Source organism: Hippoglossus hippoglossus, chromosome 6 (genome assembly GCF_009819705.1).
Source record: "Hippoglossus hippoglossus isolate fHipHip1 chromosome 6, fHipHip1.pri, whole genome shotgun sequence".
Taxonomy (NCBI): Eukaryota; Metazoa; Chordata; class Actinopteri; order Pleuronectiformes; family Pleuronectidae; genus Hippoglossus; species Hippoglossus hippoglossus.
Window position 1 is genome coordinate 9,492,536 of NC_047156.1, and position 21,597 is coordinate 9,514,132.

Genomic DNA, 21,597 nt, shown 5'->3' on the forward strand with positions numbered 1-21,597 from the left:
GGGGGCGGGGCTGGTACGTTTACGTCCTCGACGTCCTCCGGACACCCGGAAACGTCGCAAGATGGAACATGTCTGACTGAAGTTTGCTGTGTCTGTGTCCATCAGAGGGAAATTAAACCACATATTCTCCATTTTAGGTGAAGCCGTGTTGTGTGTGGCGCCTCCACGATGAGTGTGAGCGAAACAGAACAGGTAAGGGAGCGCACAGTTAGCTGCTTTGTCGTTTTAGCTCAGCATGTTTCCTCCAAATCCTCATGCTGGAGAAGTTTTCCTGTCCTCCTGAGAGACTGTTGCTAACTTGTCTCTCTTGTGTCCAGGGGTCCGTCGCCCTGAAGGAGGAGGGGAACGCTCTCTTCAAGGCAGGGGACGTGCCGGGAGCTGTCCGCTGTTACACCCGAGCACTGAAGCTCAGTGACAGCCCGGCGGAGAGGGCTGTGCTGCACCGTAACCGCTCCGCCTGCTACCTCAAGCTGGAGGAGAACAGCAAGGCAGAGGCTGATGCATCCAAAGGTGGGACACATACCTGCAGGGGACACTGGGCAGGGCATTATATGAGAAGAGTGTGAAGGGACGGTGGAGCTAAGCATGCAACAAAGCCCACTTTTTACCTGGTTTCCCAGCATCTACCCATCCAGATAGTTTCTCTGCTAAGGTTTGGTCTGTGCCACATTAACATCCTGAGGGAGTGTTGCACATATAATACGCAGAGGTACTCATGATGATGCACGTTTCTCTATATAACTATTTACAACTTGGTCTACAACGACCTGTCTTTTCTGTGATGGAAGAAAGTACTCACAACAACTGTGTATAATTGATGGAATAGTATATATATGTTTTCTTATGAAAATTAAAGGCAAAGTTGGCTACTTTTTCATTATGGCATTCATAACTTGCTCATATTAAATATTAAACTAAAATAATCCTTGAGAGGTGACAGATATTTTAACTCACACTTTTTCATGGTGATCTCCACTTTCTCTATGTCAGGTTTCCAGTGATTTTACTGTAGAATTTGGGAGAAAGGAAAGTTTGCTACTTTCTCATTATGGCACTCATAACTTGCTCATATTAAATTATTATTTAAAATATTACTTATTATTTCGGCTGGCGTGACCATTTTCTTCGGCAGTATCGGAGGCATTTCCGATGCTGGCATCGGAACACCTCACTAGTTGAAGATTTGTGGATGTACACAATTATATATAATGTCCTGCTTGCCTCTCTTTTCAGCTCTCGATACTGACCCGGGTGATGTGAAAGCCAGGTTCCGGAGAGCTCAGGCTTATCAGAAACTCAGTCGGTTTGACAAGGCCTTTCTGGATGCTCAGAGGTGTGCTCAGCTTGAGCCCAAAAACAAAGCCTTCCAGGATCTGCTCAGACAGCTCGGAGCACAAATCCACCAGAAGGTGATATGATGTTTTTAATGAAGTGGATGAAGGATTGTGGAGGTCTTGTATTTGGAGCTGGACACTGAGGAGCAGCTCCTGATTGATGTCTTTTCTCTTAATCCTGTAGTCGAGAGAGCTAAATTCCACAGATGCACGAGTGCAGCAGATGTTCTCCCTCCTTTTAGATGCCTCCGCGAAAGACTCAGATCGACAGAAGGTAAGAATGGCTCATAAGGCAGACTCCTAATACATTTCTCTACTTCTCTCTAAAAGTGTTTACATTTTTCTTCTTTTATCTTCAATTTCAGGCTGCTCAGAATCTGGTGGTGTTATCTCGAGAAGATGCTGGAGCTGAGCAGATCTTCCGTAATGACGGCGTGAAGCTGATTCAGAAACTGCTTGTGTCGAAGCAGGAGGAGGTGGTCCTTTCAGCTCTGAGGACTCTGGTTGGTTTGTGCACTGGCCATCAGTCCAGAGTAAGTTTTATTGTTTCTTTTCAAGATATTCATTGCCTCATTTTTAGCAGGGATGTGAACCTGTATTTTATTCCTTGGAACACAGATAAAACAGGAGATATATTCATAATGATGCCCTTCTTATTTGTATCATTGATTCTTTACAAATTGCTACATTATTGTTTCTTTTCATGGTTTACCTGCTTTGGCACAACTTATCAGCAGATGTTCACATATATATATATATACCTTCATTCATGTCTGTCAGGAGATCCTATCCACCGTGCTAATAACACACACTCAATCTCTTTGCTGTGCTTCAGTGCTGAAATCTGATGTTCTATCCCCAGACTATGGCGATTGTGAATGAGCTGGGAATGGAGCAGCTGTGCACAGTAATGGGATCAGGGGCCTCCACTGTGTCTCTGGCTGCCTGCCACCTGCTGCAGGTGATGTTTGAGGCTTTAACAGAGGGCATGAAAAAAGAGATCAGGGGGAAAGATGAAGCCATGCTTCCTGGTGAGTTTGGACTCGAATCGTGTTTATATTCATATTTGTGTTTATTAGCTTTCTGTCCTGTGCTTTCAAAGGCAATTGATTGTGTGAATTTGACACAGAACCCTCCAAGGAGCTACGCTCAATGTTGAAGCATCTATTGGGAATGATTCCAGCACTTAATGTGTCAGGACCAGGCAGAGACAGCGCCATCAACCTCCTGGTCAAACAAGTACCCCGCAAGTCTTTGAAAAACCCTGACAACTCCCTCACACTATGGGTGATAGACCAGGGTATGAAACACACACTCATTAAATAAAATAATCCTTTCACCCTTGTGCTTTGAGGGAAACAAAATAGCCATAGAGTTTTTCAGTAGAATTGCAGTAAGAAGGAGTAGAAGTGTTTATTTTACTTTTTTCATGTCTATTGAAAATTTGGCCTTGGCTCAGCTATTCGAAGCCCTTGACATTCGGTCACCAGTTTTATCTGGCATTGCTGCAACTAGATTAATGGTGTCCTCGTCCTCCTACAGGACTTAAGAAGATCCTGGAGGTGGCTGGGACAGTCGCTGAGCTCTCAGAAGGACCACCTCTTACAGACAACTCCCACATGAGCTGCTCCGTCCTGCTCAGCAAACTCTACGATGACCTACAGAGTGACAAGGAGAGGGAGAACTTCAACAAACTATGTGAAGAATATGTTCAGTGAGTTAACCAATGAAGCCTGCTATTCAAAAAATAATATGAAAACAAAAAATCCCATTGGCCCAAAAAATTGCATCCTATGAATGATTTTCCTCCTCTGATAATTTTCTGGGTAGGCAGTACTTCAGCCGACCCGGCCTAGAAGCCAAGTTGCGAGCCATCCAGACAGTGTCGGTGCTTCTCCAAGGGCCGAGCGACGTGGGTAACAGGACTCTGGAGATGTCAGGATTGATGGACGCAGTGATTTCTCTGTGTGCCTCCGAAGATGTCATACACCAGCAAGTAGCAGTGGAGTCTGTTATACATGCTGCAGGCAAGGCCAAGAGAGCCTCCTTCATCACAACCAACGGAGTGGCACTTCTGAAGGACCTCTACAAGAAGAGCGAGAATGACAGGATACGTGTGAGAGCCCTTGTGGTAAGTCCCGCATTCAGCTGGATTTAAGATCTTCTTTCATAAAATATAAAAGTTAATGCTTTCATGTGGCCTATTCCGCAGGGTTTGTGCAAACTTGGATCAGCAGGGGGGACTGATTTCAGTATGAAGCAGTTTGCAGAGGGATCCACACTGAAACTTGCTAAGCAGTGCAGGAAGTATGTACTGCATGTTTACATTGAATAATGTAACTGGGTTAAGATTCGGAGAAGTGCGTCATGCGTTTGTCTGCATTGTTGAATTACAAGACAAAAAACAAGGAATGGATTCTTTGTTTTGGAATAAGAAGCAAGCTGCATCTCTCTCTCTCTGTTAGGTGGCTGTGTAATGAGTCTCTGCCCCCAACCTCCCGCCGGTGGTCTGTGGAAGGTCTCGCCTACCTCACCTTTGATGCTGATGTGAAGGAAGACTTTGTGGAAGACAAGAGCGCTTTGGTGGCCATGTTTGAACTGGCAAAGGTTGGCTTCTTGTGATGCATGCACTGTAAAATGCATTCTTAAAGACTGACTCCCCTTTTAAAAAGGGCGTTTTTGTGATATTTGTGACAACCATGTTTTCCTGTATGTTTCCACAGTCAGAGGATAAGACGGTGCTCTTCGCTGTGGGTTCCACATTAGTGAATTGCACCAACAGCTACGAAGTGGAGAAACCGGATCCTCAGATGGTGGAGCTGGCCAAGTATGCCAAGCAGCATGTGCCTGAGGAGCACCCCAAGGTGCTGCTGACATACTCCCTTTTTGTAGATGTAGATGTAGATTTAACATTACACAGTGTTCCTTCAGTGCTGCACAGTAACTCTACTGCTCAAACTTCAACCTTTTTCTTTAGCTGTTCTTAAAATGTATGTTACCTGCATATTTGTATGTTTTACCTGAACCTTTTTGTCTGTTCACGTGTCAGGATGCACCTTCCTATGTGGAGAAAAGGCTGGGGAAGCTGTTGGAGTCTGGCGTAGTATCTGCGTTGGTGTGTATGGTCAAACAGGAGAGTCCAGCCCTCACTGAGGCTTGTAGAGAGTGTATCGCCAGGTAGGAAAATGGCAGTGTGTCTGTTTTTTACTCACTGTTCTCTCTGCAGAATTGCTCTTAATGCCATTTTTCACGGCAGGGTGTTCTTGGCTTTGGTGGAACGACAGGAAGACAGAGGCACAGTGGTGGCACAGGGTGGAGGAAAGGTAGAGGCACCATGATAGATTTACGTTAGTTGATCCTGTGCAATTTACCTTAATACTTTGCTATTGGAGTTTTATATGACGCATTTTTACTGTTTTCTCACTCAGGCTCTGATCCCACTGGCAACCGACAACACAGGTTTAGGGAAAATCAAAGCAGCACAAGCTCTGGCAAAAATAACCATCACATCTAACCCAGAAATTGCCTTTCCAGGAGAAAGGGTAAGGATAAATTGTAATTGGTCTCTTCAATGAGAAATGTAAAATGTCCTTGTTAAACCGTTGTTCTTTATGATTTGTAGATCTATGAGGTGATTCGGCCACTTACCAGTCTCCTAAGCCTTGAATGCTCCCTGCTGCAGAACTTTGAGTCACTCATGGCTCTCACCAACCTGGCCGGCATCAGCGATAGACTCAGGTTGGCCACTAGGGGGAAGTCTCTCCAAAGAATACATGTACAAAACAAGTCAGCTATAGTAGGAGCATGATAACAGAATTATTAGCAAATCCAAACCTCATTTGAATTATTTTACTACAATGTATGAAAAAAAAGGTACATATTTATGCTATTGAGACTTTTAAACACACTGGATCATAGTTTGTCTCATACAGTTAAAATTCTATAAAAAGACTTCTGACATCACAAATGCATATTATTGCTTGGAGTAGTATCTGCCTGTATTGATAATTTTTATTGTTTCACAGACAAAAGATCATAAAAGAAAAGGCTGTGCAAAAGGTTGAAGGCTTTATGTTTGAAGAGCACGAGCTGGTCCGAGCCTCTGCCACAGAGTGCATGTGTAATTTGGTTTTAAGTACAGAGGTAAGACGCATTATATTGAAAGTACATTATTGGCACAAATTTATTGAAATGTGAAGTTAACAGCAATGGGTATTCGGTGTGTTCTCAGGTGCAGAAGATGTACCTGGCAACAGGGAACGATCGCCTGAAGCTGCTTGTGCTCTACAGCGGCGAGGAGGACGAGAGGCTGCGGAAAGCTGCTGCAGGAACTCTGGCCATGCTGACCGCTGAGCAGCCTGAGCTCTGTGCCCGCATCCCTGGAACAGTAAGTACACCACTGCAGCAGTTCACTGCCCCAACACTTGAATCAAGTCAAAACCGTCACATACTACAAAAGCAATTTTTTTCTATTTTGGCTCACGTTACTTCCTGTCATTCTCAGACAACCCACTGGCTTGAGATCATACAGGCGCTGCTGCTCAGTGAAATATCCGACCTCCGTCATCGCGGAGCGGTCATCGTTCAGAACATGATGCAGGCGGAGAAGAGCCTGGCTGAGACACTCATGGAGAGTGAGGCTCTGGAGATCCTGACTGTCCTGTCAAAGGGAGGAGAAGGCATACCGGAGCCCATTATAAAGGTCGCGCAGAACTGTCTGGACAAAGCTGTGGAGTACGGCATCATCAGAAGCAGGGAAGGGCGGGAAAAGAACTGAGCTCTGAAAACACTGCTGCTGTGTGTGGATGTGCCTTGAGAGTTACAGTATCTGGGACCAGTGAAGTCATCTTCACTTTAAAGTGCGCATTTGTCAAAAGGCAATAATGAATTTATTTAAAATCATTTATTGGATAAAAAACAGACATATTCTAATGTGGCTATTCTATTACACATGAGCTTTGACTGCTGTTTGACATTAGTAATTTCTCACTGATTTGTATCCATCGTCATGACAAGTACAATCATGCACTTCCAGCAATCGTGCAAAATCAACTTGAAAAACAACGAAGTGTAATTTTATACATTCTTTACTTAAGATTGTATTTTTTACTTGTGTAATTGTTATTCCACAAATATTCATTTTCTTTATTTCACATTTTTCACACTACTTAATTATTATTTTCTTCTAATTATGTTTGACCTATAAAGACCAAAACATTTCATTTGTATAATTCACCTTAAAGCGTGCAGTGTTTTCATTTTTTATTCACTACATTCCCACAACTTTAACTGTGTTTAATAAATTCATATCTGTAACTGAAGAATATTGTCACCTCTTCTCTTTGTAGGCACTTCCACAGCATGAATGTTGAATCGACTGTATATGAAATATATGTATATAGAATATGATATAGCACTAAATCACAACATACATTATCTCAAGGCAATTTACATAGTAATACTATACAATATTATAGGGAGAAACCCAACAGTTGAATGAGCAAGACGACAACAAACTTCCTGAGGTGGGTGGAAAGGGGGAGAGACCAGGGACAGTTGTGTAACCATCATATTTAACAACTGTTAGACTGGTTGTTGTTATTAATGATAGCATCAGATAATAGTACTAACTAAGGCTACGTTGTAGCACTAACGGGCCCGAGCACAGGCATTTTGAAGCCTGTTGCGGTTAGTGGAGAGAGCGATCAATAGGGCCTCCCACTGTTCGGTGCTCGGGCCCTAATTAGTTGCTTTTAATTGATAAGTGGTTTTATATCATTATAGACAGTAAGATAGATGAAATATTGCTGCCAATTCAGATGTAAAGTAAACCCTCTATAATTACGACAATTGCTCCTATATATGTTGATATGTATGTATATATGTGCTTTTTTCAAAGTTATAGATCGTGTGTGTGTGTTTTTGTGTTATAGATTCTGTCAGTACATTTCCATAGATATGTTCCCTGCACTAATAGTTTGTTTTAATGGTGTAGTTCATTTGTGCATCGCTCCAGAGAACGAAGTTGCCCTGTGAACTTCAGGAAGCCATAATGAAATGGGAGAAGTTAAAGCCTCCGGAGCCAGATGATCCCATGTGCTGCTGCGAGTGTGATATCTACCAGTACGGATGCTGCTGTGACTGTGAAGATCTGGACAAGGCCTTTAACAGGTTAGAAGAAGTAGGACCTTTAATGAGACACAAAAGGGTCACAAGGTGATTTACAGACATCAAATACAATTTAGATGCAATTCTCAATATCATATTTTAGCCATAATTGTTCCAAAAGCTAAAAAAAAGTACTTGTTAGAATAAAACCATGTAAATAACCATGCATGGTGATTATGACAGATGAGTGACAGCATCAGTTGCAGCAGGTCAGTTTACAGCACCACAGGAAACATTGCACATGGGAGATTTTTTGTGAACAAGCTCAGCTAAAATATCCTTTGGGGTAATGGGGGTCACATATCTCTGACTCGGTTATTTTGGGCATCAAGGACTCAAAGGTTTTGGAATCCCTGCTTTAGTACAATAAAGTTCAGGCCGAGTGAAGAAATGTCCCAGGGCCCCAGATCCTTCTGAGACTTCATGACTTCATGTTGCAATGTATTTAATCATAAATTCATTTTATTTTATCCATTTATTTATCTTTTTACAGTTTATTTAAAACCAAACACGTGTGACATCACACCAAAGCACAATATTAAAATTACAGGGTCTGACCCTTCTAATAAGAAAACAACATGTGATTTTTCCTCATATCATCTTATTAGTTTGATCAATGAAAGTGTATTAGCATCATTCCTAATTACGTTTTTTTTATTTTCAAGTGTTTGTAACTCTGCCTGAATGTGTGCGCTGCAGGTGGCTGAGACACAAACCCCCTCACAGCGGATGTCACTCTCCTGTTCTCGGGGCCCTGATTGACAACCTGGAGATCTCCATGATCCCGGCCCTGGTGCTGCTGCCTCTGCTGCTCCGGGCCGCAGCGCTGCACCACCTGCTGGGCATCATCATCCTGACATCTCTGCCCAGCCTGGTCCTCTGGTACTACTACACCACGCACCGCAAGAGGAGACGCACCCTCTTCTTCCTTACTCTGGCGCTGTTCTCTCTGGCCTACATGTATTACCTCTTCATCACAGAGATTCTACCGCGTGGGGACGTCAGCCATCTGCAGCTGTGCACTGTGACTGCTGGGATGATCCTCACCATCGGATCTCTCATTCACACCACCTCCTATCACAGCCAGAGTGAGGAGGTTAACAAGGACTCTACACATCTTAATGGATCCATCCAATCAGCGGCCTCCTCCTCCTCTCCTCCTGCCCTGACAGAAAAGTGGAGCAGATGCTCTGTGTGCAAAACAATGCGACCCCCGCGGGCCGGACACTGTCGAACCTGTGGATCCTGCGTCAAGCGTCTGGACCACCACTGTGTCTGGTGGGTTGGATTTGATATTATAACATCTTTATACTTCTTTGAATTGTACATTCACACCACATCATGAAAGTGAATATTGAATTATGACAGATTAGATAACTGCCATGTAATTACACAACAACGTTCAGCAAAGACTCCTACTGTACCCACTGGTTCCCTCAGGGCCGTGCACAGACATTTTGGGGAGCGGGGGCTCAAGTGAAAAACTCTTTGCATCCAAAGATTGATTTTTAAATGGAAACTGCTCCCATCAAAAATGTCTTGAAATGTAAACTTGAACTAGAAAACTGGTAAACTGGGATCTGTCTCAGGCCAACCAGGAAGACAGGGTGTCTATTTGTTTGTGAGCTTTATCAGACACTTTCCTGAACTGCACACTGCCAAGAACATTAAAGATGATGATGTCAGTTTTATAAATCTCTTTATACCTCATGCAGTTTCTGAATTGTTTCATTGTCTGCAATAGACTTACAACCTCAAAGACAAAAGAATAAAATGTATATATGATGTTAATCTTCCTGTTTATTATTCACATTTACTATATAGATAGAAACTCCAGAACCAACCATGATATACTGTGAGTATACTGAATCTATTACCACCAAACTAGAATAACCCACATGATAGTCTGACCAGGAAATATTCAATAGTCTTTCAAATGTAAACTTCAAATACTACATCTACTGAGTTATTTTAAATACAGCAGGTATATGGAGCCAACATATCCAGGTCAGCTTGGGTCTCACAGATCTTTGTCTTGTGGGTCTGTGTTGTGTTTGTGTGTTTGTGTTGAGGTGTTGCAGGATAAACAGCTGTGTCGGACAGGCAAACCACCGCAGTTTCCTGCTGACCCTCTTGGTGTTCGTGCTGACCTCTCTGTATGGGATCAGTTTGGTCCTTTGCAGCATCTGTCCTCGGCAGTATGTCATGACGGCTCTCTTCTACTGCCCCGGTGTCTACAGCCAGTCCAGGTACAGCACTCTATATATCATAAATACATGTTTATGTATCATATCTTCTGTCTCATCCCAACAACTACATCAGAAGTCCACATTGAAAAAGTTCACCAAATTAATATAAACACAAAAATTTGCTTTACTTGTTGCTATTAGATAATAGGTATGATATGATGATATTAGTAGAATTTGTAAGGACATATATTCTACTGCCTCATCTTTGATACATTGATGTATTAGAGTCATCAGTATGTGATTGTGGGAAAAAGTTAAAAGAATATTCTGTAAACGTAAAGTAACGTAACTAACGCAAAGTAAAGTAACTAACGCAAAGTAACGTAAGTAACATAAAGTTACGTAAGTAACGTAAAGTTATGTAAATAACGTAAAGTTAATGGAGCAGTGTGAGGGGAGAATGATGGATGGAGGAGAAAGGGAAAGAGGGAAGAGGGAAGTTGGGTGAGAGGTCGGAGTGAAGATGGTGATGAATGAAGTGAGTAAAACATCTCAGCTCAGTCGGAGGCAGCGATCTGATTCTTGGTGAAGCAGTTTGCGTAACGTTCATCACTTATTCATTTGGATTTAATGGGTTTCAAATGAAGATTATATCCACTACAGTATGTTGGGAAAGCTGTATTAGAGCCCCTAATTACTTAAAATATTAGGGGCACAAGCAGAAAATGTAGGGACACACCTTAAATCGACCTACAATGCAGTTATTAACATTTCCCCCCCATAAATAGACAACAAAATTTTTTTCTACATTGTAATTTCTTTGTCAGTTTACATGGTGGAGATGGTAGTGATTGCAGCAGCATTACAGCAGGTAGAAGAGTTACAAATCAGGAAGGCCGTGGTCAGATTCATGCTCAGTAATCATGTCGTTAAAGTTATTTTCATCAAAAGTAGGCAAGATTTAGTTAATGAGATATCTGAGACTCTGTACAGATTTCAACATATGAATATTGTGGCTACTTTTATGAAGTTACCGGCACACAGAGGAATAAAGCGGAATGAAGGGGTGGATTTATTGGCTAAGCACTAAATCATGAAGAAGTCATGGACATTTCACTTGTCAAATCAGAAGGAAAAACAATAACCAAAGGAAACATTATTATACAATGGCAGCTGGGATGTAGATCACACAGGGAGACATCTTTATGCAGTACAGCAGGAAGTGAGCACAGTGTGGACAGCTATGGGAGCAACAATGAGGAGAACATCTTGACCGGGCCGATAGGACAAACTGAACTCAGTAACACACTGCATGTAATAAACTGACATCCTACAGGATTATGTGATTACTGCCAAATCATCAGTGGAGCATAATGTAACAAGTATGTTGGAGAACGAGAAAAGCTAAAGTAGGAAATTGCGATGCATGGAGTGGAAGAACTGAGCTTGAAAATGATTGGAATAGGGAGTATGCTTCATTATCGGAGGGAGACAATAATTCAATATGACCTAGATAACTCTGATTCCCACACTCTCAAAACAGTAGGTTGCCATCCGCTAATAAACTGAACAAAGAAGAAGATTGGTGGGTGGCAAACAACATCAAAGTACATTACAGGCAGTATGTTTCAATATCCTACTTCCTCTTCTTCTTTCCCCATTATGTATCCTTTTAACTTCAAAGGTTTAGGTGAGTTTCCTCTCCTTATGATCTCACCTTTGATCAAAGGCTAGAGAACATATATGTCAGGCCCTATCCTGATGTTGGCTGAACAAAGTAGAAGCTGCAGAAGAAAACAGAGACCTGTTAACATTTTGAGAGATTGGTACACAACTGGTTACTAAACCACACAGTCACCATGGACCCATCCAAACTCAATCTGATTGCCTGCGTGAATTTCCCTCCAGTGACCTTGTCCCAAATAGTGTTGGACATGAACTGCTTGGCTGAGTCTCATGACCACGATGAGATCAACAGGTCCACTGCGAAGAGTTTATGCAAACAGGTTCTTAAACTGTCCACCAGGGAAATCCGAAAAAGCATCAAGTCAATCATTTTAGATTGGAAAGAGAAATCCCCAAGGATATATTCACTTGTACGACCGGATCAGTGTTACTTTGGACTAGATGAGGACTTTGTCCTGAAGAACATGAAAGACATCCTTCCACAGTTTTTCTGTCACATTTTATCGAATGACTCAAGAATTTACTGTGAGAGCTTATGTGAATTCAGCCGGTTAATTGCTCGAGAGATAGTGAGCAAAATAAACAATCGCATAGGCATGATGCTTTCAGACACTTCTGAGGGAAGGTGTGATATTCCAGAAAGTTTAAACGCAATGATCGTTCTAATTGGCAATATAACAAATTGCTTGCGCCTGAAAATGTGCCAGTGCGTGGTGCAGCAAGGAGAAGGCAACACAACTCCCCTCCTACTGGACAGCCAGGAGGGGACAACACAAATGGTGATAAGCAAAGACAGCTGTGACATAGTTTACTCTACATCACAGAAAGCAGTGATGGATATCCTGGTGGACACTTCATCCATCACCAGCAGTCAAGCAGAAGACCAGGACCTTCATGAGGACAGGGGTGACCAAGTTAGACATGGGAAATCTGATGATAGAAATGTTGAAGATGGAAATTCTGGAGATGAATGTTCAGATGATGTAAATTCTGACGCTGAAGAGGATTCAGATGTTATTTCACATAGCCTTCGTTTTGGCAGAACCGCTGTCCCTTGTCTTTCTGAGCCAGCAGATTATCACAAAAGTCCCACACTGGTCGCCACTTCATCCATCAACCAGTGTGATGAAGAAGACCAGGACCCTCAAGAGGACATGGATGAATAATTCAGGGTCATCTCACATCTCAGGGATTCAAAGGAGAGTTTGAATGCAGATGATGGAAATGCTGAAGTTGGAAATTCTGGAGATGAATCTTCAGATGAAGAAAATGCTTATGATGAATCTGCAGATGACCGAAGTGGTGATGATGGAAATTGTGATGCAAAGGAGGATTCAGATCATATTACACAACACTCTTGTTTGGGCACAACCACTGTCAAGCCAAGGCTGGCTTCTGAAGTCCGGCATCCTTGTGAGCCAAGAGTGATGTCAACGCAGGACTTCGCTCACATAGAGATGGGCTTGGCTATTGCGAGGCTTGTATTCTATACCGTAAAGAAGGCCAAAGTATCAATGACTCTGACAGATTCGAACATTATTATCAAAAATCTTTTTGAGAAGGCAAAGCAGCAGATCAATCCCAATGAAACGAGCGTAACCACAGTTAAAAATGTTGACAAGATCCACAAGGCTGTGTTCAAAGAACTGGTTAAGAAAATTGGCCCTGCGAAGGAGATTCTAAAAGTCATGGAGACACAGCTGGCTGACTCCATCTTCATTGACATCTTGAGGATTCAATTGACCTAAAAAGTCACCTAAAAAGAAAGGACCTTTCCGCAGGTTCTTCTCATCCATGGGCAAATTCTTGAGGAAGAGATTTAGGGACCTGATCGACTCAAATCCGAAATAAAGAGTGCTACCTTGCATGTGTATTATAACAGTTTGGTTGGTGGGCGTTTTGCTGGTGATCTAGTAACAATACGTGTAAATGTGTAAATGATTACAAGTGCAAACATGGTGGAGGCAGAAGTATTTAACTGAGAAATTTATTTAATATTAAGGAAAATGTCAAATTCAATGGATTTTCAAAAGCAGCACTGTTTACGTTGTTAATGCTATGTCGTTGTGTGTCTGACTCTGAGTCAAGTCTTGTGTTGTACTGAGCACACAAAATGCTGACAACTCATTTTTCATGATGTTTAAATGCAGCATCGTAAACTCTGGAGCGTGTGTGTGTGTGCGTGTGTGAACTCGCTCCAGGTATTTCACGTGATGACCAATACGATGATGATTAAAAAAAACAAAACGGAATTTTGCTTTTGCTTCATCATCTATTTGACTCAAAACGGGAACAAAATGTACTGAATGAACATCAGGTGTATTGAAGAAGACTTGAAACTAAAGATTGAGACAGTGCAATTTTTCTTTGATAATGGAGAAAGGGGTTACTACTAGAAGTAGGACGACCACAAATGTGATGGAAGACAGCCGAAGCAGCTCCCCGGGCCTGTCCTCACCTGACGAGGAAAACTCCGAAGCTAGCCTGCGAAGCATTCTCAACGAAGTCCGGGACTTCAGAAGAGATAATAGGGTTCAACTCACTGACATCAAACACGAATTAAAGAGAGCAAACGACAGACTGGACGAGGCAGAGGGGAGAATTGAAGAAACTGAGACCGTGCTTCAAGCAACATAAACGCTAATCAAGCGGCTAATGCAGCGTCAAGCTAACCTGGAAGCGAAGCTGATAGACCAGGAGGGGCGGGCACGCAGGTATAACTTAAGGATTTACGGTATACCCGAAGACAGAGACCGACATGGCTGGTTTTCTGGATAACATGCTGAAAGACGCACTCGACCTGCCCCGTGACAGAGACCTCAGGATAGAACGGGCTCATCGATAGTGGTCAATTTCGGGAGCTACCGGATGAAGGAAGAGGTGCTCCGAAGAGCTTGGCAGAAAAAACAAGTGTTTTAACAGTAACGTAAAGTAATGTAACGTAACGTAACGTAAAGTAACGTACAGTAACGTAACGTAACGTAACGTAAAGTAAAGTTTATTTTTCCAATTTATAGATGTTTTTTTTTTCATTATAAATTCATTATTAATCTTTCCTCCCTCCTCTTTTATAACGTGCTTTTCAAATGAAAATGGGCCAATGGTTTATTTGTAACGAGAAAAACTTTTTTCTTAAAACAAAATACTTTTTTATGCTTTAATCTTGCACTCATCATTTCTTTGTTTTCACAGCTCAGCACTTTGCTTCACGTGTGCATGGTACAGCAGCATTGTAACAGGTGGACTGCTTTACCTCTTAGTGGTGCAAGTTAGAAATATCAGCTTCAACGTGACGGAGCGGGAGGCTCAGCTGGCTCTGAGGAACAAAACGGGCCTGTGGAGACTCGTCATCGACACAGGAGAGTATTCTCGTGACTTCTGTCAGAACTGGGTTGAGTTCCTCACCGTGACAGATGCTTCAGTCTCTCCTCGCTCCAGCCTCACTGACTTGGTCTAGTTTCACTTTATACTTTATCCTGATCACAGACTGTTAATGCAGCATGTCTGAAGAACTTCATCTCTATATATTTCCTTGGATTTATCAGCTGATGACTTCCAATGCTCACTGCATTCCACCCTCTTTAATATCAAACATCACAAACTGTCTTTAACTCGGAAATAAGTTGCAGGGGAATTATCAAGTGTTGGTAAGTGTTAACTGTTTAAAAAAGTACACACTACATGTTTGTTGAATTGTCTCTTTATGAAATGAAGCTGCAGGCACTGCCATGTTATTTTACATATGTCTGTACCTGCACAAATTTAACATATCATCTGCTGTCTGACTGATTTCTATTTTGAAAACTTGTCTGTTTGAAAATGAAATAGGAAAATAATAAAAAACTTCTGTGTAGATGTCATCAGGCCGGGACTCTTGTCTTACATGTCTAGTTTGGACTCGATTGGACCAAATATGTCCGAGATACAGAACCTCGTGTTTTGATGGCGTGTAATCAAACTTTGACGCCAGGCCACGGTCACACCGTGTGACGAAAAGTCGATCTTTGAGGTAGTTTTCATCTCCATATGAAGTTGATCTGATGAAAGCCCTGGGACAAGTACATCAAAGTAAAAATGTGGAAAATGGCCAATATGGCCACTAAAGTCAAAATGGCGGGCTTCCTGTTGCTTTTTTCATATTGCTCCTTGAGACTTTTTTGTATGACTGGTCACGATACACCCTAGTTCCGATTTTGGTGAAGATCGGTCGAGGGGAAACCTAGGGGCTGCGTTCCAGGTGGCGCTGTTGAGCCATTTTGCCACGCCCATTTCCAAATACTCCAGAATACGTACATTTTCACCACTTTCTAATTTACTGCAAACTTTAGAATATTTTTGAGCATGTTGAAGCCCTCAAAAAGCCCCTTCTTTTGTCGGGAGAAAAATAATAATAATCCTTTCAATTTCAATAGGGCCTCCCACCGTCGGTGCTCAGGCCCTAATAATTGTTGTTATGACAATTGTTAGTATTATCACTAAGAGTGTAATTTAGATCCATCAAGCAGCTCTTCGCATCAGTGCGCATGCGCTGTACGTCGCCGCGCAGCGCCACCTTCCACGCGGTTCAAACTTTGCGGGTAACTGCGCTGCCACGGATCAGCTGCGGCAGGTTTCCGCGAGAAACAAACGGAGGTGACGCGTTTTCCAATGCGGTGGTTTGGATTTGGCTTCAACGCGTTTGGACAAATATGTGACGGATTAAATGAAGCGGCAGGAAGCGACGTCACCGAGGAAATCAGAGTGCTCCGTCCAACTGAGCTCGACTCCTGCTGCTGCTGCTCCAAGATCAGTGGAGTCAGAGCGAGCTGGAGTCGAAGAGCGACTGTGCACGAGGATGGTGAGACTGACACAGAGATACTGACACAGAGGAGCTGACACAGAGATACTGACACAGAGAAACTGTCAAAGAGGAACTGACACAGGAAGCATAACAACACTCTTGATATGGTTGTTAACTCCAAAGATTGCTCTTGTGTGTGCCTGTGTTTTAGGTGACAGCTGTGTGTGTGTGGCAGGTTTCGATGCAGCCTCCTCCTCTCAGTCCTGTGGTGTTTCACTGAGCCCCGGCTGTAAAGATGCTTCCATCAGCGAACAGCACCTGACCCTTGCTTTCCCAGACAGGATCGAGTCCTGGGACCTGCAGAGGAAAGACCAGACTCCATCATGGAGCACGGAAACAAACACCCAATCGGAGAGCAGCTCTGGTTGTGTGTATTTTAATATCTCATACATAAAAAGGTTCATCACTTGACCTGTCAGAGGCTCAACAGTAAACATCTGGCTGCTTTCTTACTCCAGGTCCACTCCTGAATCTCCCATTGGTCCCTGGTGGTTACATAGCAACCAAACCTCCTCTCTTCCGCTCCCTGTCGCCTCACCTGAAAGCCAAGAGTCTGGCTCTGGGAGGAGATCATGCCGTCCTCCTCTGTGCCTCAGGAGCCGTGTACACCTGGGGACTGGGCAGGTAGAGTGAACACTCGCGTGCACGTCTTTATTTACAACTGCAATTGCACCCTTCTGAAAATCTTGATGTTTGGTGCATGTTTGTGTTTTATTTAAAAGTCACGGTCAGCTGGGACACGGAGGCCTCACCTCTGAGGAGGAGCCCAGGGCAGTGGAGGCCCTCTGGGGGATGTCCATGAGCGGTGTTGCTGCGGGAGGCTGGCACTCTGTCTCCATTAGTGGTACATGTTATAAAAAAAGATGTTGGCAGTGAAAAGGGTTACGACCCCTTCAACTTAGGAAAAGAAAAACCTCAGATGACCTTTTCTTCACAGACGGCGGTGACCTTTATTTGTGGGGCTGGAATGAGAGCGGTCAGATTGGACTGCCATCACGAGGTCTGAGGAAAACGATGCAGCAGCGAAGTAGCCAACAAGCAGGTTTGTCCGTCTCCTTCAGGAATATGAAATAAAGTTCCACTCCAAAACACAATCCTCTTCTATTTCTTCTTGCCTGAAGTGATGACTATTAATCCAAAGATTTTCATCCTATCTGCTGAGGTTCGCTTTGAATCTCTGAATAGGACAACAAATATTGGACCTAGTGGATGTATTATATTTGAAAGTGACTAAATTAAAAAAACTATTTCATCATAAACTAAATGACATCAAACATTACTTTACTGTGGAGAGCTACAGCTGATACCCCCACCCCCACACACACACAGTCTGTTTAAATGAATAGCATGTCAGGTATAGGTATGGGAAAGGCTTTAACATTCATGGATGAACCACCGCTATGACTCTAATATAACGTCCTGTTCAGTATTTTGCCTGTTTCCCACTTCAGTGTGATATCCTCATGGTAATAGCCCAGTTTCTTTGTGCCAAGACGCTGATGTGAAGAGTGGTGAAGAGCCACAGGAGGGAGAGAAACACGAGGATGTATTCATATCGATCCAGGCTTTCCCGGCTCTGCTGGACGTCACCCCGTCTTGTGAAATCAGGACAGTCAGCTGCGGCTCCCGTCACACAGCTGCTGTGACAAGTAAGGACTCTTGTGACAGTCTGTGTATTATATTGATTTGCATTTCTTGATAAGTCATATTAATCTCAGATTTTCTCATTTCAGCCACAGGTGACCTCTACACTTGGGGCTGGGGTAGGTTTGAATTCGGAACCTGACACATGAATACATTGTATTGTCTGTGAAACTGATTGGTGCTGCAGTGTTAACTTTCCCCTGACCATCTCTCCTTCTTTTACCATTTCAGGTGAATACGGTCAACTTGGACATCAGACGTTAATCAGTTCAGATGAGCCCCAGCGTGTGGAGTTCTTCAGGGAGCAGCAGATGCGTGTGGTTGATGTGGTGTGTGGGACGTGGAACACTTTTGCTGCTGTTGTCAAGGAGGAAGTCCCAAGCTCTTAAAAATACAAAGGAATCTCCCCTCATAAACGGGAACAGTGGACTTTGGACAACATATGAGGAAGTGTGAGCTCTCACATGAAAAACATTAAGACTGAAGATTAAATATATTTTGTAGTACAAACGTGTTTTTTGTTTGTTTGTATGAAAAACTTTGGTAATTCTGTACTTTTGGTAAATGTTTTTAGTTTATTTACAGGTATTTTAAAAAATCAGCTTTTTAATTTCAAAAACAATACATAAAAACTGTTAAGGCAATAAAATCCAGAGGTGAATATAATTTAAGGCAAACATTAAATTGTTGTAATGAGAAGGAAAGGGTGATGCATTTCCGCAGCCCTCTGGAGGTCTTCACAGCACAATCTTGAAAGAACTGTGGAGAAATCAAAATGTAAGGTTACAGTTGAAGGGGGGGAAAAATTGGGTAAAATAACATATGTAACAATAATTAATAGATTTGCTTTCTTACCTGACAAAATCTGGTGATCTTGAAATCACATGCTGAAACTCTGAGAGGTTCACAGTTCCGTCCTTGTCAATGTCGGACTCCTCAAGGATCTGAAAAAGGGAAGAAACTGTATCCACTGTCTTCACCATCTAAAATGCTTTTACACATTTGAATTCAAACAACTTTATCAATCCCACAGGGGGTCATTCATTTGGCACAGCTCGTAGAAACAAAACATACACAGTGAGGTACAAATAAGTTTGAAAAAAATGAATGACAGTACAAAAAGTTAAAAAGTGGATAAAAAGATAAGCTACAAAAAAGGCAATGTTTTAAAACATCTATATGTACTGTACCAGAACATGTTCAGAAGACAATACACTCTGTGCTTTCCGAAGGATTTGCTGATGACAAAAATAACTTTCTTTACATTCTTCATTTCACCTTGGTGACCTTAGAGCAGTTTTTAACCACAGGCTGTTTCCGTCTTTAACTATGAGAGTGTGAAACCACCAGCAGATGAAAGAGAAACACAGGAGATGCCCAATACAGAGAACAACAGGGCTGGCAGAGAGGGACTCTAGTTTGCAGAGCAGGACGATTTTTTTGCTGCCCACGTTTAACGATAGTCTCAGTGTTCATATCAAATTTAATGCGATCATTAAAGAGGAGACGCCTCAGTGAACTCACATTGCTGATGAGCTGTCGCATTTCCTCTGTGGTCAGTCTTGTGTCATCGGTCTCCCCGGTCAGACAGTTAACCAGCTTCTCCAGATCGCCACAATCAAGGGTTCCATCATCGTCAAAGTCTAAAACAATATATCAATATAGTTATTACACCGATTTCATAACCTTACATTAATAACCAGCAATGTGTTTTAATTGAGTTATTTACCAAATATACGGAAGGCATAGTGGGATTTGATCTCCAGTGTAGCAGAATCACTGAAGGCACTCAAAAGATCCAGAAAATCCTCAAAGGTGAGGCTTCCATTTTTGATATCAGACGTTGAGAACACATGGCAGATTCTGTTCCTGAAAGGGTTGGACTGGGATAGGAAAGAGTACAAGGGTCAGTGTGGTTTATCAGCACTTGAAGTCTTCTTCCAGAACACACAAAAGTGCACAACAACCCTGGTTAAACGGTGAAAATAAACCACGAAGAAGTCCACATAACATCCATAAATCCTCTTTTTAACCCCTTGAATGTGTTTTTACCTTGAGTTCTGGCAAAGCAAGGATCCTCTCCATTGGGACCCTGGTGTTTTGAAGGTCTTTCTCATCTTTAGTGAGCAGTTCAGTGAATCTCTTGTGAGCTCTGATTATGAGAAGAAAGGCAATATTTAAGAATGTATTGCAACCAGCACTGACAGATTGATGGACATGATTTGTTATTATTGGTAACATGTTGCATGAAGCTGCTCACTTACAGGAGGATTTCTTGTTTTGTCAGGAATGTCAATTCCTGTGAGGAAAAGGATTAATAGAATGAAAGCAGATTAACATCAAACACTTCCTATATCCTGTTTATATATATTTCCTCTATCTTATATTGCCTGTCAATTCATGATATTAGCAACGTTAGCTTCCACTGACTTAACAAGATTGATGACGAGTGCCATCAAAGTTTTCTTTTTACTTTATAGGAACTACAACAAGTACAGACGACATATGAATCACCTGGTGACAAGGCTTTAATGGTTTTCTTTAACTTCATACCATTAAGCTAAGATAGTTATAACGCTGCGTGGTAAAAGCAGCTCGCAGGTTTACCCAACTCGTTTTACTTCCGTGACGATATAACACCAGTTTTAATGACGTTGCTTCGGGCACTTACTTGATATTCTGATAGCAAGTCCTTCCCAAGTTGACTTGCCGTAGTTCCCATGGCGACTTTTTCGACTTGGACGTGTACTTTCTTTAAAAAAAAACTACTACTAGTTGCTTTTGTATCGCTTACTTCCGGTTTCGGCTCAGCTCATTGCTCTTTCCTGTGTTCGGCTACGTAACGGTCTCCACGGTGACGCAATGTCAACAACAGCTGCCTCCAACAGGCGACGTGTAAACTAACACAACAAACAAATAGAAATAAACAAGTTATTTCATATTCATAACCCACATTATATACTTTAACATAACATATTTTTCAGCAATGAGTTTGATCATCGATTACTCCTAAAAAAGATAAAATGATCCTTTATTCATCCCACAATGGGGAAATGTGCTGTTGTAATAGGGATGATCAATACATAGACATTGTTAAAAGTAATACATAAGTAAACGTTCAATATAAGAGCAAGGAAATATAAAATGGAAATATATAAAATTTAAAAGATCATATATACAGTGTGAGCATAATATGTGTAACGCATTGCACATTATAGCCATTAAAGTATATTATGAGTATTAAATGGATAATAAATATGTAAAGAAAAATATCAAAGAAAGAAAGAAAGTCTCCAGTCTTTACTTTTCACACTATTATTTGGTATGTATAATTACCTTTACTATTATTACACATTTTCAAAACATAATAGAGACTTGCAGGTCAAAACTTGTCAAGATATATCATATATTGATTATCTATGTGTCTATCTATCTATCTATCTATCTATCTATCTATCTATCTATCTATCTACAGCCTATATTCACATTGTTTATAAAGTGTTATTGACTTGTTATTAAGTGTGTACGATATTGTTTGTAACTAATTTGATTTCAATTGTACATTAAATAATAAGAGACTTTATATTGGCCCATTAAAAAAAACACTGTATAAATGAGAGAGTACAGAATGGAAAGTAAAAAACCAAAATAAAACAGCAATTTATAAAAGTCCATAACTAAATGGTTTGTGAGTATGTTCACAATCAATATCCTCAGTGAATTCTTGACAGGAAAG

The 21,597-nt window shown here is 41.8% G+C and overlaps 4 protein-coding genes across 5 annotated transcripts; 3 read left to right on the top strand and 1 right to left on the bottom strand.

The window, feature by feature from the left end:
• unc45a (unc-45 myosin chaperone A) lies at positions 1 to 6,655 on the top strand. Its single transcript, XM_034587484.1, has 19 exons — positions 1 to 192; positions 318 to 510; positions 1,234 to 1,409; positions 1,519 to 1,608; positions 1,700 to 1,867; positions 2,197 to 2,365; positions 2,464 to 2,634; positions 2,877 to 3,048; positions 3,165 to 3,465; positions 3,547 to 3,641; positions 3,800 to 3,941; positions 4,058 to 4,198; positions 4,384 to 4,511; positions 4,591 to 4,657; positions 4,763 to 4,876; positions 4,957 to 5,072; positions 5,360 to 5,477; positions 5,566 to 5,721; positions 5,839 to 6,655. The coding sequence occupies exons 1-19, from the start codon at positions 169 to 171 to the stop codon at positions 6,109 to 6,111; spliced, it is 2,814 nt and encodes a 937-aa protein (XP_034443375.1). The 5' UTR covers positions 1 to 168; the 3' UTR covers positions 6,112 to 6,655.
• Positions 6,656 to 7,386: 731 nt separating this feature from the next.
• On the top strand, positions 7,387 to 14,892 carry LOC117763778 (palmitoyltransferase ZDHHC23-like). The gene is made up of 4 exons (XM_034589182.1): positions 7,387 to 7,505; positions 8,202 to 8,780; positions 9,584 to 9,751; positions 14,570 to 14,892. The coding sequence occupies exons 1-4, from the start codon at positions 7,387 to 7,389 to the stop codon at positions 14,832 to 14,834; spliced, it is 1,131 nt and encodes a 376-aa protein (XP_034445073.1). The 3' UTR covers positions 14,835 to 14,892.
• A 1,025-nt stretch (positions 14,893 to 15,917) lies between these two features.
• On the top strand, positions 15,918 to 18,371 carry LOC117763780 (RCC1 domain-containing protein 1-like). 2 transcript variants are annotated; one of them, XM_034589187.1, is made up of 8 exons: positions 15,918 to 16,214; positions 16,393 to 16,584; positions 16,676 to 16,841; positions 16,940 to 17,061; positions 17,155 to 17,259; positions 17,696 to 17,866; positions 17,951 to 17,980; positions 18,093 to 18,371. In XM_034589187.1, the coding sequence occupies exons 1-8, from the start codon at positions 16,025 to 16,027 to the stop codon at positions 18,248 to 18,250; spliced, it is 1,134 nt and encodes a 377-aa protein (XP_034445078.1). In that variant the 5' UTR covers positions 15,918 to 16,024; the 3' UTR covers positions 18,251 to 18,371. The 2 variants fall into 2 exon arrangements, with proteins under 2 accessions (XP_034445078.1, XP_034445077.1); XM_034589186.1 differs by having other exon boundaries at positions 15,919 to 16,214; positions 16,369 to 16,584.
• A 42-nt stretch (positions 18,372 to 18,413) lies between these two features.
• Positions 18,414 to 20,691, bottom strand: LOC117763782 (calcium and integrin-binding protein 1-like). Its single transcript, XM_034589190.1, has 7 exons — positions 20,533 to 20,691; positions 20,126 to 20,160; positions 19,914 to 20,013; positions 19,591 to 19,744; positions 19,386 to 19,504; positions 18,717 to 18,805; positions 18,414 to 18,620 (listed from the first exon to the last, which is right to left on the bottom strand). Exons 1-7 carry the CDS (start codon positions 20,581 to 20,583, stop codon positions 18,599 to 18,601), a joined length of 570 nt encoding a protein of 189 aa, XP_034445081.1. The 5' UTR covers positions 20,584 to 20,691; the 3' UTR covers positions 18,414 to 18,598.
• Positions 20,692 to 21,597: the final 906 nt, after the last annotated feature.